We start from the raw sequence: 19864 nt of genomic DNA on the forward strand, positions 1-19864 counted from the left end.
GGTGGGCCTCGAACTCACAGAGATCCGCCTGCCTCTGCCTCCCAAGTGCTAGGATTAAAGGTGTGCGCCACCATGCCCGGCATATTATAAAAATGTTTTAAGAGCAATGAATACCCACATAGTATTCAATAAAGTCTAACAATTACTAATATTTCACATTTAACTCTTTCAGCATATATACACATTGTTATTATCAGCATTTTGATTGTTTTATTAGAGTTCATTACAGACACTGAGATCATTTGTTCCTAAATCTTAGCCTGGGCTAGAGATGGAGCTCAATTGGTAGAGTGCTTACCTACCATGCTCAAAAACCTGGATTCTATTCCCAGCACTGCATAAACCAGGCATGGCTATATACACCTGCAATTCCAGAACTCGGGGAGATGGAGGCAAAAGGATCATAAATTCAAGCCTGAGCTACATGAAACCTGTCAAATAAATAAACAAAACAAAAACCCCAAAACCCCCAACAAAAAACCAAAAAAATTCCCCAAACTAAATCCCGGCATATTATCCCTTTAGAACAGGATGATGCCATACTTAACCACAGTATAGTGACCAAATGCAGCCTGACAATAGTGATGGATACTATCTAGTCCCAGCTGGCCTGAAACTCACTATGTAGACCATGCTGGGCTTGAACTCAGAGATCCGCCTACCTCTGCCTCCCAAGTGCTGGGATTAAAGGCGTGCACCACCACGCCCAGCTACTCACCAACGTTTTTATAACATTTTGTTTTCATTCAAGAATCCAGTATAAGATCATGTATAACATTTAGTTGTCACGTCCCTTCAGTATCTTCTAATTGGAATAGTTTCTTAGCCTTTCCTTGTTTTTATAATACTGATATTTTTAATTTTTTGCTGGGGGGTTCTTTTTGAGACTGGGTCTCCTATAGCTCCAGCTGGCCTGGAACTTGCTATGCAGACCAGGCTGGCCTTGAATTCATATAGGTCGGCCTGCCTCTGCCTCCCAAGTGCTGTTATTTTTAATTTTTAAAAATATACCGCTAGATGAGGAACAGCTGACCCTTCTAAAAAAAAGACCTCTAGATAGGCTGCCTAGATTCACCAGAAGGGTAAGTAGTGGGGAATGGCTGGGGGTGCCAACGACACAGCAGACAGCAGCAGGGATATCAGAGTATAAGGGCTCTAGTGGGGGGAGGGAGGCTATGGGAGGGTACTATCTGGGAAGTGGGTGTAAAAATAAATAAATTTTAAAAAATACTATTTTTATTTTATGTGTATGAGTTTATTGCCTGCATCTATATAAGTGCACCCATGTCCTGCAATGCCCATGGAGGTCAGAAGAGAGTGTCAGATTCCCCTGGAAATGAAGTTATGGATGGTTGATAGCTGTCATATGGGTGCTGGGAATTGAACCTAGAACCATCTCTCTAGCTCCATACTGGTATTTTTTTTTTTTTACTACAACTGTTGTTTGAAAAGTAAAGAGATATCCCTCAACCTGGACTGGACTTATTACTTCCTCAGATGTGAGGTTATTGCACTGTTTTCCTCTCAGTACTTTATGTTGGCAGACACCTTATTTGTGATGGTCCATTATTTGTGATGTGAACCATAAGCTGCTATTCAGCAGACTTTTCCAAACATAAATTTAATAACAGTTAAATATATGACAGCTTCTACAATTATCAAGCTTACCTGTTCACATACATCACGGCACATTTGGTTATCCTTTGAATGGTTACAACATGCTGCACCTAGGAAGGAAAAAAATAAACATGATGTCCTACTGTTAAACTATCAGATGATAATACAAAGTGATATTCAGGGACTGGAGAGATGGATCAGCTGTTAAGAGTATGGCTGCTCTTGCAGAGGACCTGGGTTTGGTTCCTAGCACCCACATGGTGGCTAGCAACCATCTGTAATGCCAGGTCCAGGGGATTGGATGCCTTCTTCTGATCTCCTCAGACACTGCACGACACAGATACACCTACCTACATGTAAACAATACACTTATACACATAAAATTTAAAAAAAATTTAAAGTCTGGTAGTCAATAGATTTTTTGTTTCTTTAAAAAATCTTTATTATAATTTTTATTTTATGTGTATGAGTGTACTGCCTGCATATACGTAAGTGCACCTGCGTTGTGCAATGCCACAGAGGTCAGAGAGGGTATCAGATTCCCCTGGAACTGGAGTTAAGGACAGTTCTTAGCCACCATGTGGGTGCTGGGAATCGAACCCAGATCCTCTGCAAGATCAGTCAGTGCTCTTAACTGCTGAGCCATCTCTCCAGCCCCCATATACCACATTTTATACTAAGCTTGTTTCATACAGTATATCATTCAGTACTTAAGTATTTGAGTATTATAAAAAATATTTTTTTTACCTATAATACAAAGCCATATGATTTAAAACAGAGTAAAATTTGTTTAGAACATGTTGAATTTGAGGTTCCTACAGGACACTCAGATGGAAACTCTGGTAAAGTCAGAAGTCAAAGCTTAGAGTACAGTAGAAGTCAGGTCTAAAGATCAGCAAGCCATCAGAGTAAGGGAGGTATACAGATATGACATTGCCTAGGAGAGTCTCCACTGAAAAGCCAATGTAGCACCAGATCCTAAAGAACAAACAGCAACACTTGAGATATCTGAAGAAACAGGAAAAGCAGAACTAGAACAGCCAGAGAGAAGTCAACCATAGTGACAGGGAAGGGAATAGCGTCAGATGCCAAGGGTCAAATTAGAAAAAGAAAATGAGAGCGTGGTGGCACACACCTTTAGTCCTAGCACTTGAGAGGCAGAGGCAAGTGGATCTCTGTGAGATCCAGGTCAGCTTGGTCTACACAGTGAGTTCCAGGCCAGCTGAGGCTACAGGGATACCGTCTCAAAAAGACCATAAATAAATAAATAAATAAATAAATAATAAATAAATAATTTACCTAGAAAACCACCTGCTGGCTGGGTGTGGTGGCCTATACTTGTGATCCCAGCACTTGGGACATGGAGGCAGGGGATCAAGAGTTCAAGGCCAGGCTGGGCTACACGAGACCCTGTTTCTTTTCTTTTTTTTTTTTTTTTCATTTTAAAAGTCATCTGCTAGCCAGGCGTGGTGGTGCACGCCTTTAATCCCAGCACTTGGGAGGCAGAGGCAGGTGGATCTCTGTGAGTTCAAGGCCAGCCTGGTCTACATAGTGAGTTCCAGGACAGCTGAGGCTACAGGGAGACCCTGTCTCAAAAAGACCAAAAAAAAAAAAGTCATCTGCTGAACATCTCAGGCAATTTCCTAATTAATTAAGTGTATGTATGTATGTATGTATGGGGGCATGCATGCCATGGACTGTAGATGTTAGAGGACAACTTGTTGGAGTCTATTCCGTTCCTTCCTTCTACCATGTGGGTTCTGGGTATTGAACTTAGGTCATCTGGCTTGCTAGCAAGAGCCCTTATCTGCTGAGCCATCTTACCAGGTAATTTCTGTGGAGCCAATAAAAGTTAATGATATTAAAAAGTAAATGAGGGGCTAAGGAGACAGCCTAGTTGGTAAAATGCTTGCCATGCAAATGTGAAGATCTAAGTTTGAATCCCCAAGCACTATGTAGCCCTGGCTGGCTTGGAGCTCTCTATGTAGACCAAGCTGGCCTTGAATCCAGAGATCTACCTGCCTCTGCCTCCCAAGTACTGAGATTAAAGGTGCACACCACACTCAGCCTATGCTTCATCTTTTCTATAAATTGTTGTACTCAGATGAACAAGATGACAACAGATGAGAATTTTCCTTTCTAGTTCTGGTCAGTACTAGAGATAAATTCCATATCATATATATGGAAACTAATATACACACCTTTGTATTAATTATTTTCTCCCTGCTGTGACCAAATACCTGACCAGAACAACTTCAAGAAAGAAGGGTTTATTTTGACTCATATCCCATGATGGCAGGGAAGGTATGGAGGCAGGAGGCTCCCTGCTCACATCTGGGTAGGAGAGAGAAAGAGAGATGAGTATTGACACCCACCTGGCTTCCTCCTTTTCTCTTTTTATTAGTCAGAAAGCAAATCCCATAGGATGGTGGCACCCATCCACATTCAGGATGGGTCTTCCTTCCTCAGTTAAAAAAAAAAACCTCTCTGCAAACATCCCCATAGGCAGGCCCGGAGGTATCTCTTAGGCGATTCTAAGTTCAATCCAATAGAAAATGAAGATTATATATGTGTGTGTATGCATATTTTGATGTTTTTCCTTAATCAGAGCAAGCACTGAGACCCAGAGCCAGGTCTAGGGTGGGGACTCAGGTAATATTCATACAACAGCAAGGAGTATGACTATAAAAGAATGAACAAAACAAAAAAACCCAACCTACCAATACTATTAACTGACATGGAAAGACTGAGAAATATTTCCAGGAGTTGATAAAGTGATTAAAAAAATTCAGTTTCTGACTATTGATATAATCTTGACATATCCATTAAACAGCTAAATGAGAGTTTTCCACTTAAGCAAAGAAAATGAAGAGAAAATGCTGTCAACTGAAGTTCCTTGAAAAAGCCACTTTTAGTTGAATATTCTACAGACCAACTGATTAGTCCTTCCAAATAGGGGTAAATGGAAATGTTGCAGTGACTGGAGGGAAGACCAAATTATCTTGGGCTATCTTTAGTCCTCTAAAGAGCCATTTATCACCCATCTCTCTAGCAGACCAAGCATTCTTTTGACAATCTTTGACAATCAGGCAAAACCTTTGGAATGCATTAACTTAGAGGATCTAACTAGCTTCCACTAACACAAAAGTAAAGCCTGTGATCAGACAGCATTTGAAACTTCAGCAGGAATCTTCCACTTTGTTATGAACCTCCTACCTGATGTCCCCACCATAATATTTAGTAATTGCATTGATTTATGACTTTCTTTTGTTCTCTGACTATAGAAGTTCTTCCACAGTGGACATGTCTTCTAAGGTAACCTGAATCCATGTTCTTGGGCCATGGTCATGCAGATTTCACTCAGAATAAACTATTTCTTATTTTCCTTGAAGCAAGAGCTATGTTTTGCCTTGACAGTGCAGCGACTAAGAAGTCAAGTAAATAAAATGTTTCAAGAAGGATGCATTGGGTTAGATGTTGTTGTCATGTAAGGCGGATTCAAATCCATCACATTTTTTAAGACTCTAAAAGATACTGGTGATCTTAAATAAATGTCATCAATGTGGAATGGCGAGAGCAAAAGCCTGAGTTCAAGAAGGTACAGACAACTCTTTCCAGGATTAGCACTGTATAATGAAGAATTTGGGGTGGTTTTTGGTGGCCTTTGTTTTTGGGAGGAAGGACTCTAAATCCTTGGACTGCCTCTATAACAGGAGTGCCTTGTTCTGATATGAGTGACCCAGTCTTACCTAGATAGCTTCAAGAGGAGGGCTAGCCAGGCTTGAAAGACTAGCCTTGTAACTAGAGGGTTGGAGATTTAAGTCATTTATCAACTTGACCTCTCAGCCTCTCAGTCTTTGGGGGAGTAGGTGGGGAATAGGGAAACGGGGATTGAGTTCAACCATTTGACAAATAGTTCAGTTATTCCTGTAATAGAACCCAGATAAAACCTCTTGACAGAGCAACTCAGTGGAGCTTCCCTGGTTAGTGACTATATTGATGTGCTTGGAGAGAGTGTATATATATATAATATATATATATACCGTGAGAAGGCAGAGAAAGCTCTGCATTTCTTCCCAGACCTTGCTCTATGCATCTATTTGATTAGTCCTCTTGATTTAGTATCCTTTGAGTTATACTCTGAGCCGCACAAGAGTAATTTTAAATATATTGCTTCCTTGAGTTGTTCTAGAGTTACTAAACCTGGGTCATGGGAACACTAGATCTACGGCTAGATGAAAAGTAGTGTGTGTTAGGTCTGAAGAGATGGCTCAGCAGTTAAAGAGTGGTTGCTACTCTTCCAGAGGACCTGAATTCAGTTCCCAGACCCATATCAGGTGTCTCACAACCTCCTGCAGCTCCACTTCCAAGGGATCCAACATCCAATTCTGGTTTCTATGGGTACACACACACACACACACAAAGAGAGAGAGAGAAAGCCACATAAACATACACATAAAACTTAAAAAGTAAATCTTTTTTTTTTTTTGTCTTTTTGAGACAGGGTCTCCCTGTAGCCCCGGCTGTCCTGGAACTCACTATGTAGGCCAGGCTGGCCTTGAACTCACAGAGATCTGCCTGCCTCTGCCTCCCGAGTTCTGGGATTAAAGGTGTGTGCCACCACGCCTGGTCAAAAGTAAATCTTTTTTAAAAAAATGTGAGGGGCTGGAGAGATGGCTCAGTGGTTAAGAGCATTGGTTGCTCTTGCGGAAGACCCAGGTTCGATTCCTAGCACTCCCATGATAGCTAACAACCATCTGTAACTCCAGTTCCAGGGGAATCTGATACCCTCTTCTGACCTCAGTGGGCATTGCACAACACGGGTGCACTTATATACATGCAGGAAATATACTCATACACATAAAATAAAACTAATAAATTTAAAAAAATGTGTGAATTGGGTGAGACAGGAGCTAGCTTCCCTTAGGCAATAAGGGTGGGACCCATGTTAGATCAATATCCAGTCACACAGTATGGGACCCCTCCCTTGACCCAGAAACTTTCTGGTTGGGCCTGAGGACTCCTTAATGGCTTGGTCTCCATGCCCTCAAAAATAATCAATCTCAAGAGAAATTATCTCAGTTTCCATTCATGTCCTGCCAAAGAACCCATAAAGACCATGGGGCCAGGCAGTGCAAAGGTAGCCCTCCCTGAGAGCCCTCCAACTCTCGGGAGTTCTTTTGTAAAAAAAAAAAAAAAAATTATTTTAATTTTATGTGTATGAATATTTGCCTGCATGTATGTAAGTGCACCCATGTGTGCAATGCCCATAGAGGCCAGAAGAGAGTGTTGGATCCCCTGGAGCTAAAGTTAAGCACTGTTGTTAGCCACCATGTAGGTGCTGGGAACAGAAACCAGTGCTCTTAACTGCTGAGCCATCTCTCCAGCCCCCAGGAGTTCTTTCTTATCTTAATAAATCTTTGGTGACAGTTCAGTGCTAAGGCCACCAAGAGCCAAGAAGGGTTCCTTTGTACTCAAAGTACCCACATCATGGGAACTTCTGAAGTAAGGCTAGTATATGTAATAAGGGTAGTCTTGTTAGGGGCCATGCCCTTTAACTTGCAGGGTCTGTGCTGACTCTGGATGATTAGCTTCAGAACTGAACTGTAGTATATCCAGCTGAAAGTTAAGCAGAATACAGAGAAATGAAGTGGTTTCTGAAGTGAGACTTGGGCTCAAGAGAAGGTATTATGCTTGGGAATAGGGACACAATAGTGAACAAGGGTTGCATTCTTTAATTTCAGGCAAGTTACAGTCTTGTGACAGTATAACTGGAGTTTTAGGGGCAAAAGGCCAGGTTCCAGGAGCTCCAACAGGATAGGCTTGGCCACCTATCCTAATATATCAATTAAAGACATAAGAAATAGTGAAAAGCAGAGAGATTTAATCAGTGGTCTAGGAAGAGGAACAAAGGAGTCCAGTGACCCCAAGTTTGTCTTTGGGGTACTGGTGTTAACTTTACATTTAAACAAAGAAGGAACTGGAACAGGGAGGAAGAGGTCTGTATAAGCAGTACTGGTTAAGGTGTGATCTAGATGATCATTGTTTTAGTTCTTTGCAAAAGGAGAGCATAGCTGGGGGGATCAATTTGGTTCCTATAAGATGATTACTTCTGATCCAGAATGCAACCTTGCCCCCACCATAAGTACTTTATCTAGGGAGTAGGAGGGGAAGTGGTCTGTCCTGGAAGATTTTGCTGTTCCTATGGCTTAGAACAATGGTTTACCTCTGTGTCTCAGCCTTGAAGAGGGGTGAGACAGACTAGGCACACAAATACTCCTTGAGTGATCAACATGCCTACGTAGTCAAGCAGACATCTGAGCCAAAGGAGTGGAGACTGACACAAAAGAAGGAAGAGATGCCAGGTTTTCTCCTGCTTTTAAGTCACCTTGTGGGGTCAAGTGAAGAGTTCAATGCTTTCTAGTAAAAACAATTTCTAAGTGACTGTTATGGTGAGGATTTAAAGAAAGAGATAAATAAAGAGGGAAGGAGATGCCATTTACTTTCCATGGGAAGCAGAGTGGGTCTAATAATAGTGTTGAGATGTGCAGGGTAGGGGCTTGAGCCAAACTAAGGTCTGAAATGGCCACCCTTGAAGAACTGAGAAAGAGGACAAATATAGATGTGTTTTTCAAACTTAAGCACGTGGAGGCCCAAGGTTGATGTCAGGAATCATCCTCATTGTTCTTTCATCTTATTCTTTTAGGCAGGATCTCAAGGAAACCCCAAGTTCACTGATCAGCTTAGCCTTGCCAGCCAGCTTGCTCTGAGGATCTTGTCTCTGCTTTTTGAGGTTGGAATTTGCACACCCAAATGTAGGTTCTGGAGATCTGAACTTGTCTTCACACTTGTGTGGCAACAGCTTAAACCACTGAGCCACTTCTCTAGCCCCTAATGGTTTTTTTTTTTTTTAAAAAAAAAAAAAAAAAAATGACATTTTACAGTATATTTTTCTTATATTTAAAATTTTGTTTTGTGTGTATGTGAGTGCGCACAGGCCACAGCACACACACATAGAGATGAGAAGTCAACTGCAGGAGTTGGTTCTCTTCTTCCACTATGTGGGTCCTGGGAACTGAACCTGGGCTTTACTCACTGAGCTGTCTTGATACCCCCAAACATATTTCTTTACTGCAGGACTTCAGGAGGCTGTTTAGATGCTAATGGCACTGTTAATCTGCTAAAGAGGGACCTACCACAGAGATTTCTTAAGCATACAGAACACTTCTTTCATGTCACTCATTAACATTTCATTATGCTAGCTTGAGAAATATCAAGTCAGAGGAAAGGAAAAAGGATGCCAAGCATAATTATGTGAACAGAGGAATTCATAAATTCACTATTGAGATAAGCAGCAGACACATACATTCTAGAGTGTAAAAGATACAGCTGGATTGACTGGGGCTGTCTAGGACTGCAAAGCCAGAGACAAGGAGTTGAAAACACTACATTTCAGAACTAGACCTGGTACAATTATGTGTAAACATATATATGTATATATATACACATATATATATATATATGCACAACATAATCCTCCATGCAAATAAAATTGACAATTTTTGTATGCATATGAGATAAAAACTGGTTTTTAAACTGAAAATAAGATTAGTACTGGGGGTAAAATTAAAGAATAGACGAATAAAAAAAAGTCTTCTTTAGATCTTAGTAACAAGGCTACTAAGTTCAAAACTGGAAACTGTTTACCCACAAAACAATGACAGGATTTCTGATGTTAGTGACATACTTTGTTTTCATCTAAGCCAACTGTGAGGCTAGTTTTCTTTACTTTTCTTTTTTGCTTTTTTGACAAAGGGTCTCACTAAGTAGCCCTGGCTGGCCTGGAAATTCTTATGTAGACCAGGATGGCCTTGAACTCACAGAGATCTGCTTACCTCTACCTCCAGAGCACTGGGATTAAAGGTGTGTGTCACCATGCCTGGCTGCAGCCAGTTTTCTAACAGTAAGTCTATGGGAAAAAGATTCTGAATATTTGATTTAGAAATTCTAAAATATAGCCCAGTGGGGTGGCTCAGACCTGTAATCTCAGTACCTGGAGGAGGAGGCAAAAGGATCAAAAGGAGTTCAGGTCAGCCTTGATAAAACAAGTCTGAGGTGAAAACAAAAAATTAATGCCCTTTTAAATTTTATTTATTTATTTTTATGTGTATGAGTGTTTTTGTGTAAACCCATGGAAGCCACAAGGGGCATCAGATCCCCTGGAACTGGAGCTCTAGAGGGTTGTTAGCTGTCATGTCGCTGCTGGGAACCAAACCCAGGTTCTCTGGAAAGAGCAGCCAGTGTTCCTAACTGCTGAGCCATCTCTCCAACCCCTAAAAACATTTTTTTAAAGGAAAAAATTCTAAAATAAATATTAAAATGTCACTATGGTTCACAAGGAAAAGAGTGCCCCAATTATCAGTGTAAACAGTGCCTTGTATTAGTGTTCTTCAACACAGCTTGACACCCTACAATGTCACAAACTACCTCCATTTCAAAGGCTGCTAGATCTCCAGCCTCATTAGAATGGGAAGGCTGCAGGAAAATGGGCTCCCTGCGTGATACCAATGGGCTTCTTTGAAGTGCTCTGGATGCTGGCACTTTATACTATCCTCTAACACAAAGGTCATGTGAGGGCAGAAAATCCAGCTGATCTTGAGCAAAGATAACTCAGAGTAACATATGGTCCCAATAAACACCCGGCTTAACAGCAACAACAAATCAGGCAGATAGGAGTCTGATTTGGGGCTAGGGACTTTTGGAAAAAAAGTTCCTTGGAGCAAAGGTCTATTTAAAACAGAATCATAAATTGTGCTACAATTAAAACTCTAATAATAACTGAAGACTTTATTTTAAATGTGTTTAAATTTAAAATATTTAGATAATATATATAAAATTTAAATATCCTTTTTTTATTTTGGTCTTTTTGATACAGGGTCTCCCTGCAGCCCCAGCTGGTCTGGAACTCACTATGTAAACCAGGCTGGCCTGGGTCTCATAGAGCTCCGCCTGTCTCAGCTAGGACTTAAAGGCCTGTGCCACCATGCCTGGCTTATATTTACTACTTAATGGTGAAGGTCAAATTTATTGTAGACTGATTTCCAAATGTGAAGGAAAGTTGCCAGAAAGAAACTACCTTCTGCAAGGCTGTTGAACTGATTAGAACTTCAGGGACTGTGGAGAGGTTAGAATGTTGCAAGTTCAGAGCCTAGTTACAATTTATCTTTGGCTATCTTTAGCCCACTAAATAGCCATTCCTTGCTAACCTCAATGTTGGACTAACATCCTGTGACTAACAGATAAAAACCTTTTGGAATGTATTAACAAAATTCTAGTTTCCATTAACCAAAAGGCTAAGAACACATCAGACTGTACAGGACGCTTAACAGCAGAGGTTTCCCTGCTCACTGCAACTCACCATCACTGCATATTAAAAAGTGCCTTGATTTATGACTTGCTTTGTTTTGTTACTATAAATCTTCATCAAATTGTTACAATGTTGGAACATGGAATTCGGGATAACCTAAATCTGTTCCCAGGTCATGGACACTGCTATTTGGCTTCAGAATAAACTATTTTTTATCCCCTTTGAGGTGAGAGTTGTGTTAAAATTAAAAATAAAGTTAAAAACAAAGTTAAAATTTAAAATAATTCTTTTTTTTTCATACAGGAAAAAGTCACAAAAATTGGAAAATAAAGATGAAAAGGACAATGATTTCTACTCCCACTGTCCTGCCACAACCTCTGCTGACATTCTGGAATTTCCTTCCAGTTTTCCAAAAGCTTTTTCTGTCAAAATAGGATGAAAGAGGACAGCCTAAAATCTAGTAATAACCCCTTTCTACTCTCAACCGCATTCCTCTATAATAGTGCACTTCCACCCTGAGAGGACTGGCCCCCTTCTACAGGCTGGGAACCTCTGATCCATCACAGTTCACATTGATTCTTAACCTCAGACATTACTGTCTTAGTACACATTTTTCTTCCTTTTAAACAAGAAAACTTATTAGAATCTTTAACACTACGTATTTTAAGAAATACATGTATGCATGTACTCAATTTGTATGCTTTCATTAATGACATGGAGAAATTAAAATGCAATTAATGTAGTAATTAAAGGTCTTTATCTTTTTTTAGAGCAATTAAAATGGATTAACTGGGTCATCATTCATGGGGGAGGGGGGGGAGCCCAAACGAAAAGCCCTTCAATGCCTAATGTTTTCTATAAGGTAATTTATTCTAGAAATATTTGGGTTTTACAATTTGATTCTAATTTGTTTGCCTTATTTGTTCATTTAATTTGTGTAGTTTAAAACTGTGCTTATTGCCATAAAATGGAACAAAGAGGGAATTCAAAATAAATCTTTATATTGTCATAAAAAAAGCATAAGTTTTAACCTCAAAGATAAAAAGATGCAGGGCTGGAGAGACGGCTCAGCAGTTAGGAGCACTGCTCTTGAAGAGGACCCGGCTTTCATTCCCAGTACCCACATGGAGGCTAACCATCCGTAATTCCAGTTCCTGGGGATCTGATGCCCTCTTCTAACCTCTGTGGGCATTACACGACACACATGCACCAACCTACATGCAAGCAATTCACTCATACACATAAAATAAAAATAATAAAGTATTTTTAAAAATTGATGGCTCAGCAGTTAAGAACACTGACTGTTCTTGCAGAAGACCCGGGTTTGAATCCCAGCATCCACATGGCAGCTAACAACTCTCCGTAACTCCAGTTCCAAGGGATCTGACAGCCTCTTCTGTCCTCCGCAGGCATTCCACGACACGGGTACACTTACTTACATGCAGGCAATACACGCATACATATAAAAATAATAAAATATTTTTTAAAAAATTACCAAAAAGAAGATATACAAATGAAGTCTAGTTCAAGAGTCTGTGACAATAAAATTAATGAAAACCAAAAATGATTGTTAAAGGCTTTGTTTATTGGTTTTAAGGAGTTGGTATAGTCTAGAAATATCAGAGCTGGATTACCCAATAATCTGAACCCCTGAGCTCTGTCTGTTACTTTAGGCATGTATACTTAAGCACAGGCAAGGGAGCAGGAAGCATGTACCCTAGCCACATGCAGAGAGATGTAATTGCTAAGACCAAGTAGCACTTATGGAAACAAAATACACACCCTAATCTAAAAATAAGAAATATCCATAGAATTATAGGGCTCTTGAAGTTAAAAGGGATTTTGCTACAGAAGCGTCCCAAAAGCTATAATTCAATTTTGTTACTACAAAGCCATTCTTGTTTTCTTTCCTAAAGGAAATAGATTCTCTAATGAATGCTGCCTAAAGAATTATTAAAATTAGTGTATACAAATACATTTACATCTATCCCACACTATTAAAAGAAAAAGAACCCTGAGCAATTGCTGAAAAAATTCTAAGTAAAAAATTAAATTTAAAATATTGGATCTTTTTTTTTTTTTTTTTTTTGGTCTTTTTAAAACAGGGTCTCCCTGTAGCCACAGTTGCCTGGAACTAACTATGGAACCAGGTTGGTCTCCATTTTACAGAGATCTGCCTGACAGAGATCTGCCTGCCTCTGCCTTCCAAGTGCTGGGATTAAAGTCATGTGCCACCATGCCCAGCTAATCTTATTTTTATTATGTGAAAATCTTATTTTTAATAAAATTTTATTTTAAAAACAATTTGGATAGCCAAACTGGTCTACAAAGCCAGTTCCAGGTCAGCTGGGGCTATAGGGAGACCCTGTCTCAAAAAGACAAAAATAAAAATAATTTGGAAAATGACAATCACTAAAAACATTTAAATGTCAACTATAACTTTAATTTATTGGTTGTTAGCCTGAGCCTTTAATGGCCAAGCTATCCCTCCAGCCCATGTAATTTTAATTTACAAATACAGTCATGCAAACTGTCACATTTATTTCTTAAAAAACATACAAGCTGGCACCAGGGGGTTAAGCTGCAGCCCCATATATAGCACGCTGCTAGTGCTGTATTCATTATCAGTATAACTGCCAGGTTAGTTTTCTTTTCTTTGGAACAAGGTCTCATATAGCCTAGACTGGCCTCAAATTCATTGTGTAGCCAAAACAGTCCTTAACTTCTGATCCTCCTACCTCCAACCTTCCAAGTGGTAGGATTACAGGTATGGGTCACCATGTGTGAACTGGGGAACCAACAGGAGTACAGAAAACAAGAGAGAAGAGGAAACTGGATGGTAGTGGGTAAGTACAAAACACAAGCAGCTGGGAGGCAGAGAGGTACTCTCTCAAAGCAGCTGGTTCCTGGCAATTTCAGTTTCCCCAGAAGCCTCAGAGGATGTGCTAAAATTTCTCACCCTTGGTGTTGCATGCAATTTCCTGTTACAGGTTACATTTCAGCCCCTAATCTGAGCTACCTTCTTTCTGTTCCTTGGGGACAAAAGCACCTTAACTCAGATATTCATGATTATTAAACTAAAGCAGGTGACTCTTCTGAGGATTCCTCTATATGTAATTGCCAGTGTTCTTGGACAGTTTCCTAACCCATTCTGCAGGTCTCCTACGTGGAGTTACAGAGAGTTGTTAGCCACCATGTGGGTGCTGGGAACCACACCTGAGTGCTCTACAAGAGCAGCCAGTGCTCTTGAGCCAGCTCTCCAGCCCCTATTCATTTAGTTTTTGAGACAGAATCTCTCACTACACCTAGAGCTCACCAGGGAGCTCCAGGGACCCAGCTCTTCTCATCCCTTCTTTCCCAGTGTTAGGGTTACAGACACATGCTGGCGCTTGGCTTTTTATGTGGGTGCCGGGGATCTGACCTCAAGTCTTCATGCTTGCATGATAGGCACTTTACTGACTGAACTCTCCCACCCCACTTTCCTTTGAGAAAAAGCCTTGCAACAAAAATCCATGCTGGCCTGGAACTTGCTGTATAGCACAGGCTGGCTTCAAATTTGCAGTTCTCCTGCCTCTGCCTACTAAGTGTTGGAATTACAGGCAAGTACTATCATGCCTGACTCTTGTCCTCTTCAAGCTACCTCCACGCTTTAGAGCATCCATCACATCATATGCTACATGATGAAATCACAGTTTCTCCTCAAGTATTTTCTTCTGATTTAAGATGTAAATAGATATGTGCTAATTAACCCATATATTAGTAGTGTAGCTATTCTGCAATTCTTGATGATTTTTGTTTGATACATTTTAAGAGTGTCTCACTAGGTAGTCTAAGCCAGTAGTCTCAAACATGAGCTCTTCGGCCCTCTCTACCTCTTGAGTGCTGGGACTATTGGCATGTACCACTATGCTTGACTTTCTGGTTATATTAAATGTCTAAATTTCCCAGTAAATTGTAAGTTCCATGAAAGTAGAGATCATCTCCATTTTTTTTAATTAGAATTTTTTTGATTTATTTATTTTATGTGCATGATTGTTTTACCTGTGTACATGTAAATGCACCACGTGTGTGCAATGCTCACAGAGGTCAGAAAGGGGTGTCGAATCCCCTGAAACTGGAACTACAGGTGGCTATTAGCTGCCATGTAGGTGCTTGGAATTGAACCTGGGTCCTTTGCAAGAGCAGCTAGTGCTCTTAACCACTGATCCATCTCTCCAGTCCCAATCATATCTACTTTTGCATACTACTTTATAACTTAAGAAATGGTTTCTGGCACTATTGGCAGCTTAACAAATATTTGGGGCAGTCAGTTACTCCCATATGGGCCCTCCCCCCCTAGTCCCCTATCACTTTCTCTCTTTTTCCAGTGCTGGAATTGAACTCCAGTCTTCTACATGCTAAGCTGTTCTTCCATTAAGCTGCATCTTCAGTCCGGATTGGAATTTTTGACTCTCTTCCTGCCATACCTGCCAATTTTCTTCAAACTTGCCTGCTGTCCTTCCTATCTTAGTAAAAGGCATCAACTTTCAGTAAGCTGTTTAGGATAAAAACAAATAAAACAAAACAATCCTATGAGTAACCCTTAATTCTTCTTTCCCTCATTTCCCACATCCAATCCATCAACAATGCATCCTGAACATCTCCTCTTCTATCTCCACCACCACTTTCCCGAGTCACCATTATCTTCTGTTTGAAACAGTGCAATGGCTTTCTAGTTGCCCTTTACTGTTGCTTCATTATAAAAACTGTTTTGTTTTCATTTTATGTTTTAGCAAGAGCGATCTAAAATATCAATCAAGTCATGTATCCCTTATTTAAAACTTCTTGGTTTCTATGTGCACACAGAAGAAAATTAAGATGGTTCTAGCAAAGCTCAGCATGATCCAGCCATAGCTTACACTCTGGCTCACTTTGTTCCTACCATATAGATTTTCTGGTCCTTGTGTCTTAAGGCTCTGTTCTTCCTGAATCCAGCCCTATCTGTCACAAGGATAGCATCTTTCAGCCTTCAGAGCTTAGCTCTAAACTTTATCTTCTCAAAGAGACTGTTGTCAACTCTACACGAAGAACCACTCCCCTTCACACAGCTCTGTCACCATCTTATTTAGTTTCTTCATACCATACTTATCAAACCCAGAAGTCATTCTATCCACATGTCATCGATTTCTACTTCCCTAGAATATGTTTCTTGAGGCAGCACCTCTGCACTTAAAACAGGGCCTGATATACAGTGGCTTTATTTTGTTTTTTTATTTGTTTTCAAGAAAGAGTCTCCCTGTAGGCAAAGCTGGTGTGGAACTCACTATGGAGACCACACTGGCCTCTATTTTAGAGATCCTCCTGCCTCTGGCTCCCAAGTGCTGGGATTAAAGGGATGTGCCACCATACCCAGCTTACTCGGTGTTTTTTGAATAAGCAAACCTCATAATAGTATCTATCTTGCTTTTTAAAATTATTTATTTAACATATATGAATGGTCTGCCTGAAGGTATGCAAGTCCACCATGTGCATGCAATGCCCCCAGTGGCCAGAAGAGGGCGCAGATCCTCTGGAACTGCAGTTGTTCCAGGGGCACAGATCCCCTGGAACTGCCAATTGTTGGCTGTCACAAGGGTCCTGGGAACTGAACCCTGCTCTGTGGCAGAGCAGCCAGTGCTCATAAGTGCTGAGCTATTTCCCCAGTTCCTGTCTTGTTCTTTTAAAAGTCATATTTAGCCAGGCGTCGTGGCGCACGCCTTTAATCCCAGCACTCAGGAGGCAGAGGCAGGTGGATCTCTGTGAATTCAAGGCCAGTCTGGTCTACATAGTGAGTTCCAGAACAGCTGGGGCTACAGGGAGACCCTGTCTCAAAAAGACCAAAAAAAAAAAAGTCGTATTTATAATATATCAAACCCTTGACATTTTCTTACTTTCTTCTACGAATGATAAACGTGAAAAGTATAATTAATGAGTGCTTAAATCTAGATGCTGGACAGGAACTTTTAACACTATACAAGAATAAATGGTCATATCTGGTCTACCACTAGACCTAACTCTTTACAATGCGGGCCAAGATACTTCAATAGAAGAAAATCTGCTTTTGATTATTTTCTTCCAGTTAGGCGTTTCCTTTTTCTAACTTAAAATTCATTACATTCTTTTCCAGGATTCTAGGCTATTACATAATTCCTCAAATGTCAACTTGTTGAAACGTGGCCCTTAATGTCACACATCTTTCTCCTTTTGCACTGTTCCAAAACATCTTAAATAGAAACAGAGCTACCCAGGTGACATGAGACACAGACCCTGAGACCACAGCAGAGAGTTTCATGTGACCCTCCAATGACTGGGCAATGCTGTCATTCTCTTCCTTTCAGCCCCACATACAGAAGAGCTGGAGCAATAGAGCAGAAGGGGTTAGTGGCCTGGAAAGCTGTGTACCAGAGAAGACAGTCTTGGATGTGGGTAATGAGAGGGGAACTGAGACCATCTGAACAAGAAAACAAGCCAGGCCTTCACTGAAATACAATTTAATAATTGTATTCTCAATTTCTGTTTCAGACGGAAGAACATTTTCTGTACTTTCTACAAATCCACAGTGGAAGCTTTTGTTCGTTATATTATTTCAATGTCCTTTATATCAGAAGTCCAAGATATATGCTTCCTGGAATTTAGTACAAGGAAAGACTCAATTGAAGATCAAACTTGGAATTTTTTTGACTCAAACAATGCAAATTATATGAGGTCATGGACTTCTGAGAGCTGGAAGGGCTATCAGAAATCAACTGGTCCAGAATTTTCTGGTGAGTTTCAGGATAAGGAAAAGGAGTCAAATATTAAACAAAATTTTTATTTCTCTAGCTATTTTATTTGGGTTTTTGTTGTTGATATAATTGTTGCTTGTTTTTGTCTTTTTGAGTCAGGGTCTCCCCAAATGGCCTGGAACTCTCTATATAGAACAGGCTGGCCTCGATCTTCCAAAGATCACCTGCCTCTGCCTCCCGAGTGCTGGGTTTAAAGGTGAGCACCACCACACCCACCTTCTATAGCTATTTTATTGAGATACAAATCACATATCATGAAATTCACCCTTTTAAAATACCTGAATTCAGTTACTTTTAGTATATTGTTATGCACTAGTAATTTCAGAACATTTTCATCATTTCAAAAAGAAACTCCACACAGCAATAATTCTCTATCTACTTATCAAATAAGTATCTTTGTCATGGGAATCCCTGGACCTTTTATTGTGAATTTGTAAGTTGGGGTTTTATTCAGTCATTCACACACATTGTTTTCTTTTTTGCCCTTCCTTCCCTCCCTCCTTCCTTCCTTCCTTCCTTCCTTCCTTCCTTCTATCTTCCTCCCCCCACCCCCTTCATTTTTTAACAAAATTCTTTTGAAACAGGTTATCACTCTATGGCCAAGGCTGGCCTGGGACTTGTGGTAATCCTCCTGCCTCAGCCTCCCAAGACTTACAGGTGTGAGCCTCTACACCTGGGTTGTCCAAATATATTTAAGAGCTAACATTTTGGCGTCTATTATGCTAAATGCTTTTCCTTCCTCCCCCCACCCCCTTCATTTTTTAACAAAATTCTTTTGAAACAGGTTATCACTCTATGGCCAAGGCTGGCCTGGGACTTGTGGTAATCCTCCTGCCTCAGCCTCCCAAGACTTACAGGTGTGAGCCTCTACACCTGGGTTGTCCAAATATATTTAAGAGCTAACATTTTGGCGTCTATTATGCTAAATGCTATGGATGCCTCGGTTAATTCTCACAATAAAATCTATATAAAAATGTCAATATCAAAGCAGAAAAAGATTAAGGCCAAGTAAAGAAGTTTTCCTAAAAGTTCCACTCTTCAGTAGTAGGTTAAGAATGGACAACTAATATTCTCTAGAGCATATCTTTGTACTAACTAGGGCCTAGAAAGGTAAGCTGAATTAGCCAAGAATTCATAGCATTCTTCCCCCCTCTTTGGTTTCCTGACTAGTTTATAGCTAAATTTGGAGCCCAATTACAGTTAACTAATCCCAGGTTCCTGACACATCTCTCCTTTCTTTAAAGCCCTGCCTTTCAAAAAAAAAAATGTAATTGTGACATTGTAGGCTACCTTAAAACCTTGTTGAGTTTGGTTTTTCCCAGGTGTCTCTCTCCCTGTAAGCAACGTACTCCTCCATCACTTTCGTCATACAAATCCCAGCTATCTTTTGATGACTAGTAGAGGTCAGCATCACACATTTTTTCTCCCCTCCTTCTCGCCTCTGTGTACCCACAGCTCTGCATCTCTCCTCTGGACATTTGGGCCTTGAATTTAAACTCCTTCGAGTTCTTGTCTTATCCCACCTACTAGCCTCAGGCCTGGCAGGAGTTAGTGTCAATTCTGAATGCTGGGCAAGTGCAGGGCAATCAAGTGCGCTGAAGTTTCCTATCCATCCACAGAGTGACTGCTTCAGGAGGAGCAAGAACACAGCTCTCGCCTAGCCGCCAGCCCCAGGGAGACTCACCGATCGGTAAGGCTCCGACCTCCCGTGCATCCCTAGGCAGGCTGTGGAATCCGGTCCTCACCACACAGAGGCCGGCTTCTCGCGACCCGGGCAAGAAGTAATAACTGGCCGGGACAGGGGAAGGCGGCTGCACCGACAGATCCCATCTGGCCAGCGGACCTGGTCCGCGGCTAAGACACGTCACTGCTTTTTGACAGGGACCCCGGCCAGGCGCGGGGTCCAGGCAGGGCAGGGGGCTTCGTCTGCAAGGTGACCGAGCAAGGCCTCGAACCCAGGTCACCGCCCCGGGACTCAGGTCTTGGAGACCCAGAAGGCGAGTGCGGGCAGCGGCCTCCTCCGTCCCGCCCTGGCATGCCGCTCCCGAGCGCCGAGACCCGGACGCCCGGGTCCCCG

The 19864-nt window shown here is 41.0% G+C and overlaps 1 protein-coding gene across 1 annotated transcript in view; it reads right to left on the reverse strand.

Annotated features, from left to right (window-relative positions):
* Positions 1–19864, reverse strand: part of LOC115072825 (reversion-inducing cysteine-rich protein with Kazal motifs-like) — a 24613-nt gene that overhangs the window by 4397 nt on the left and 352 nt on the right. The window contains exon 2 of the mRNA XM_029570752.1: positions 1669–1727. Coding sequence (XP_029426612.1) covers positions 1669–1727 — 59 coding nt within the window. The remainder of the gene's footprint in view (positions 1–1668; positions 1728–19864) is intronic.

This window comes from Nannospalax galili, unplaced genomic scaffold (genome assembly GCF_000622305.1).
Source record: "Nannospalax galili isolate Female #2095 unplaced genomic scaffold, S.galili_v1.0 scaffold263, whole genome shotgun sequence".
In the NCBI taxonomy this organism is placed as follows: Eukaryota; Metazoa; Chordata; class Mammalia; order Rodentia; family Spalacidae; genus Nannospalax; species Nannospalax galili.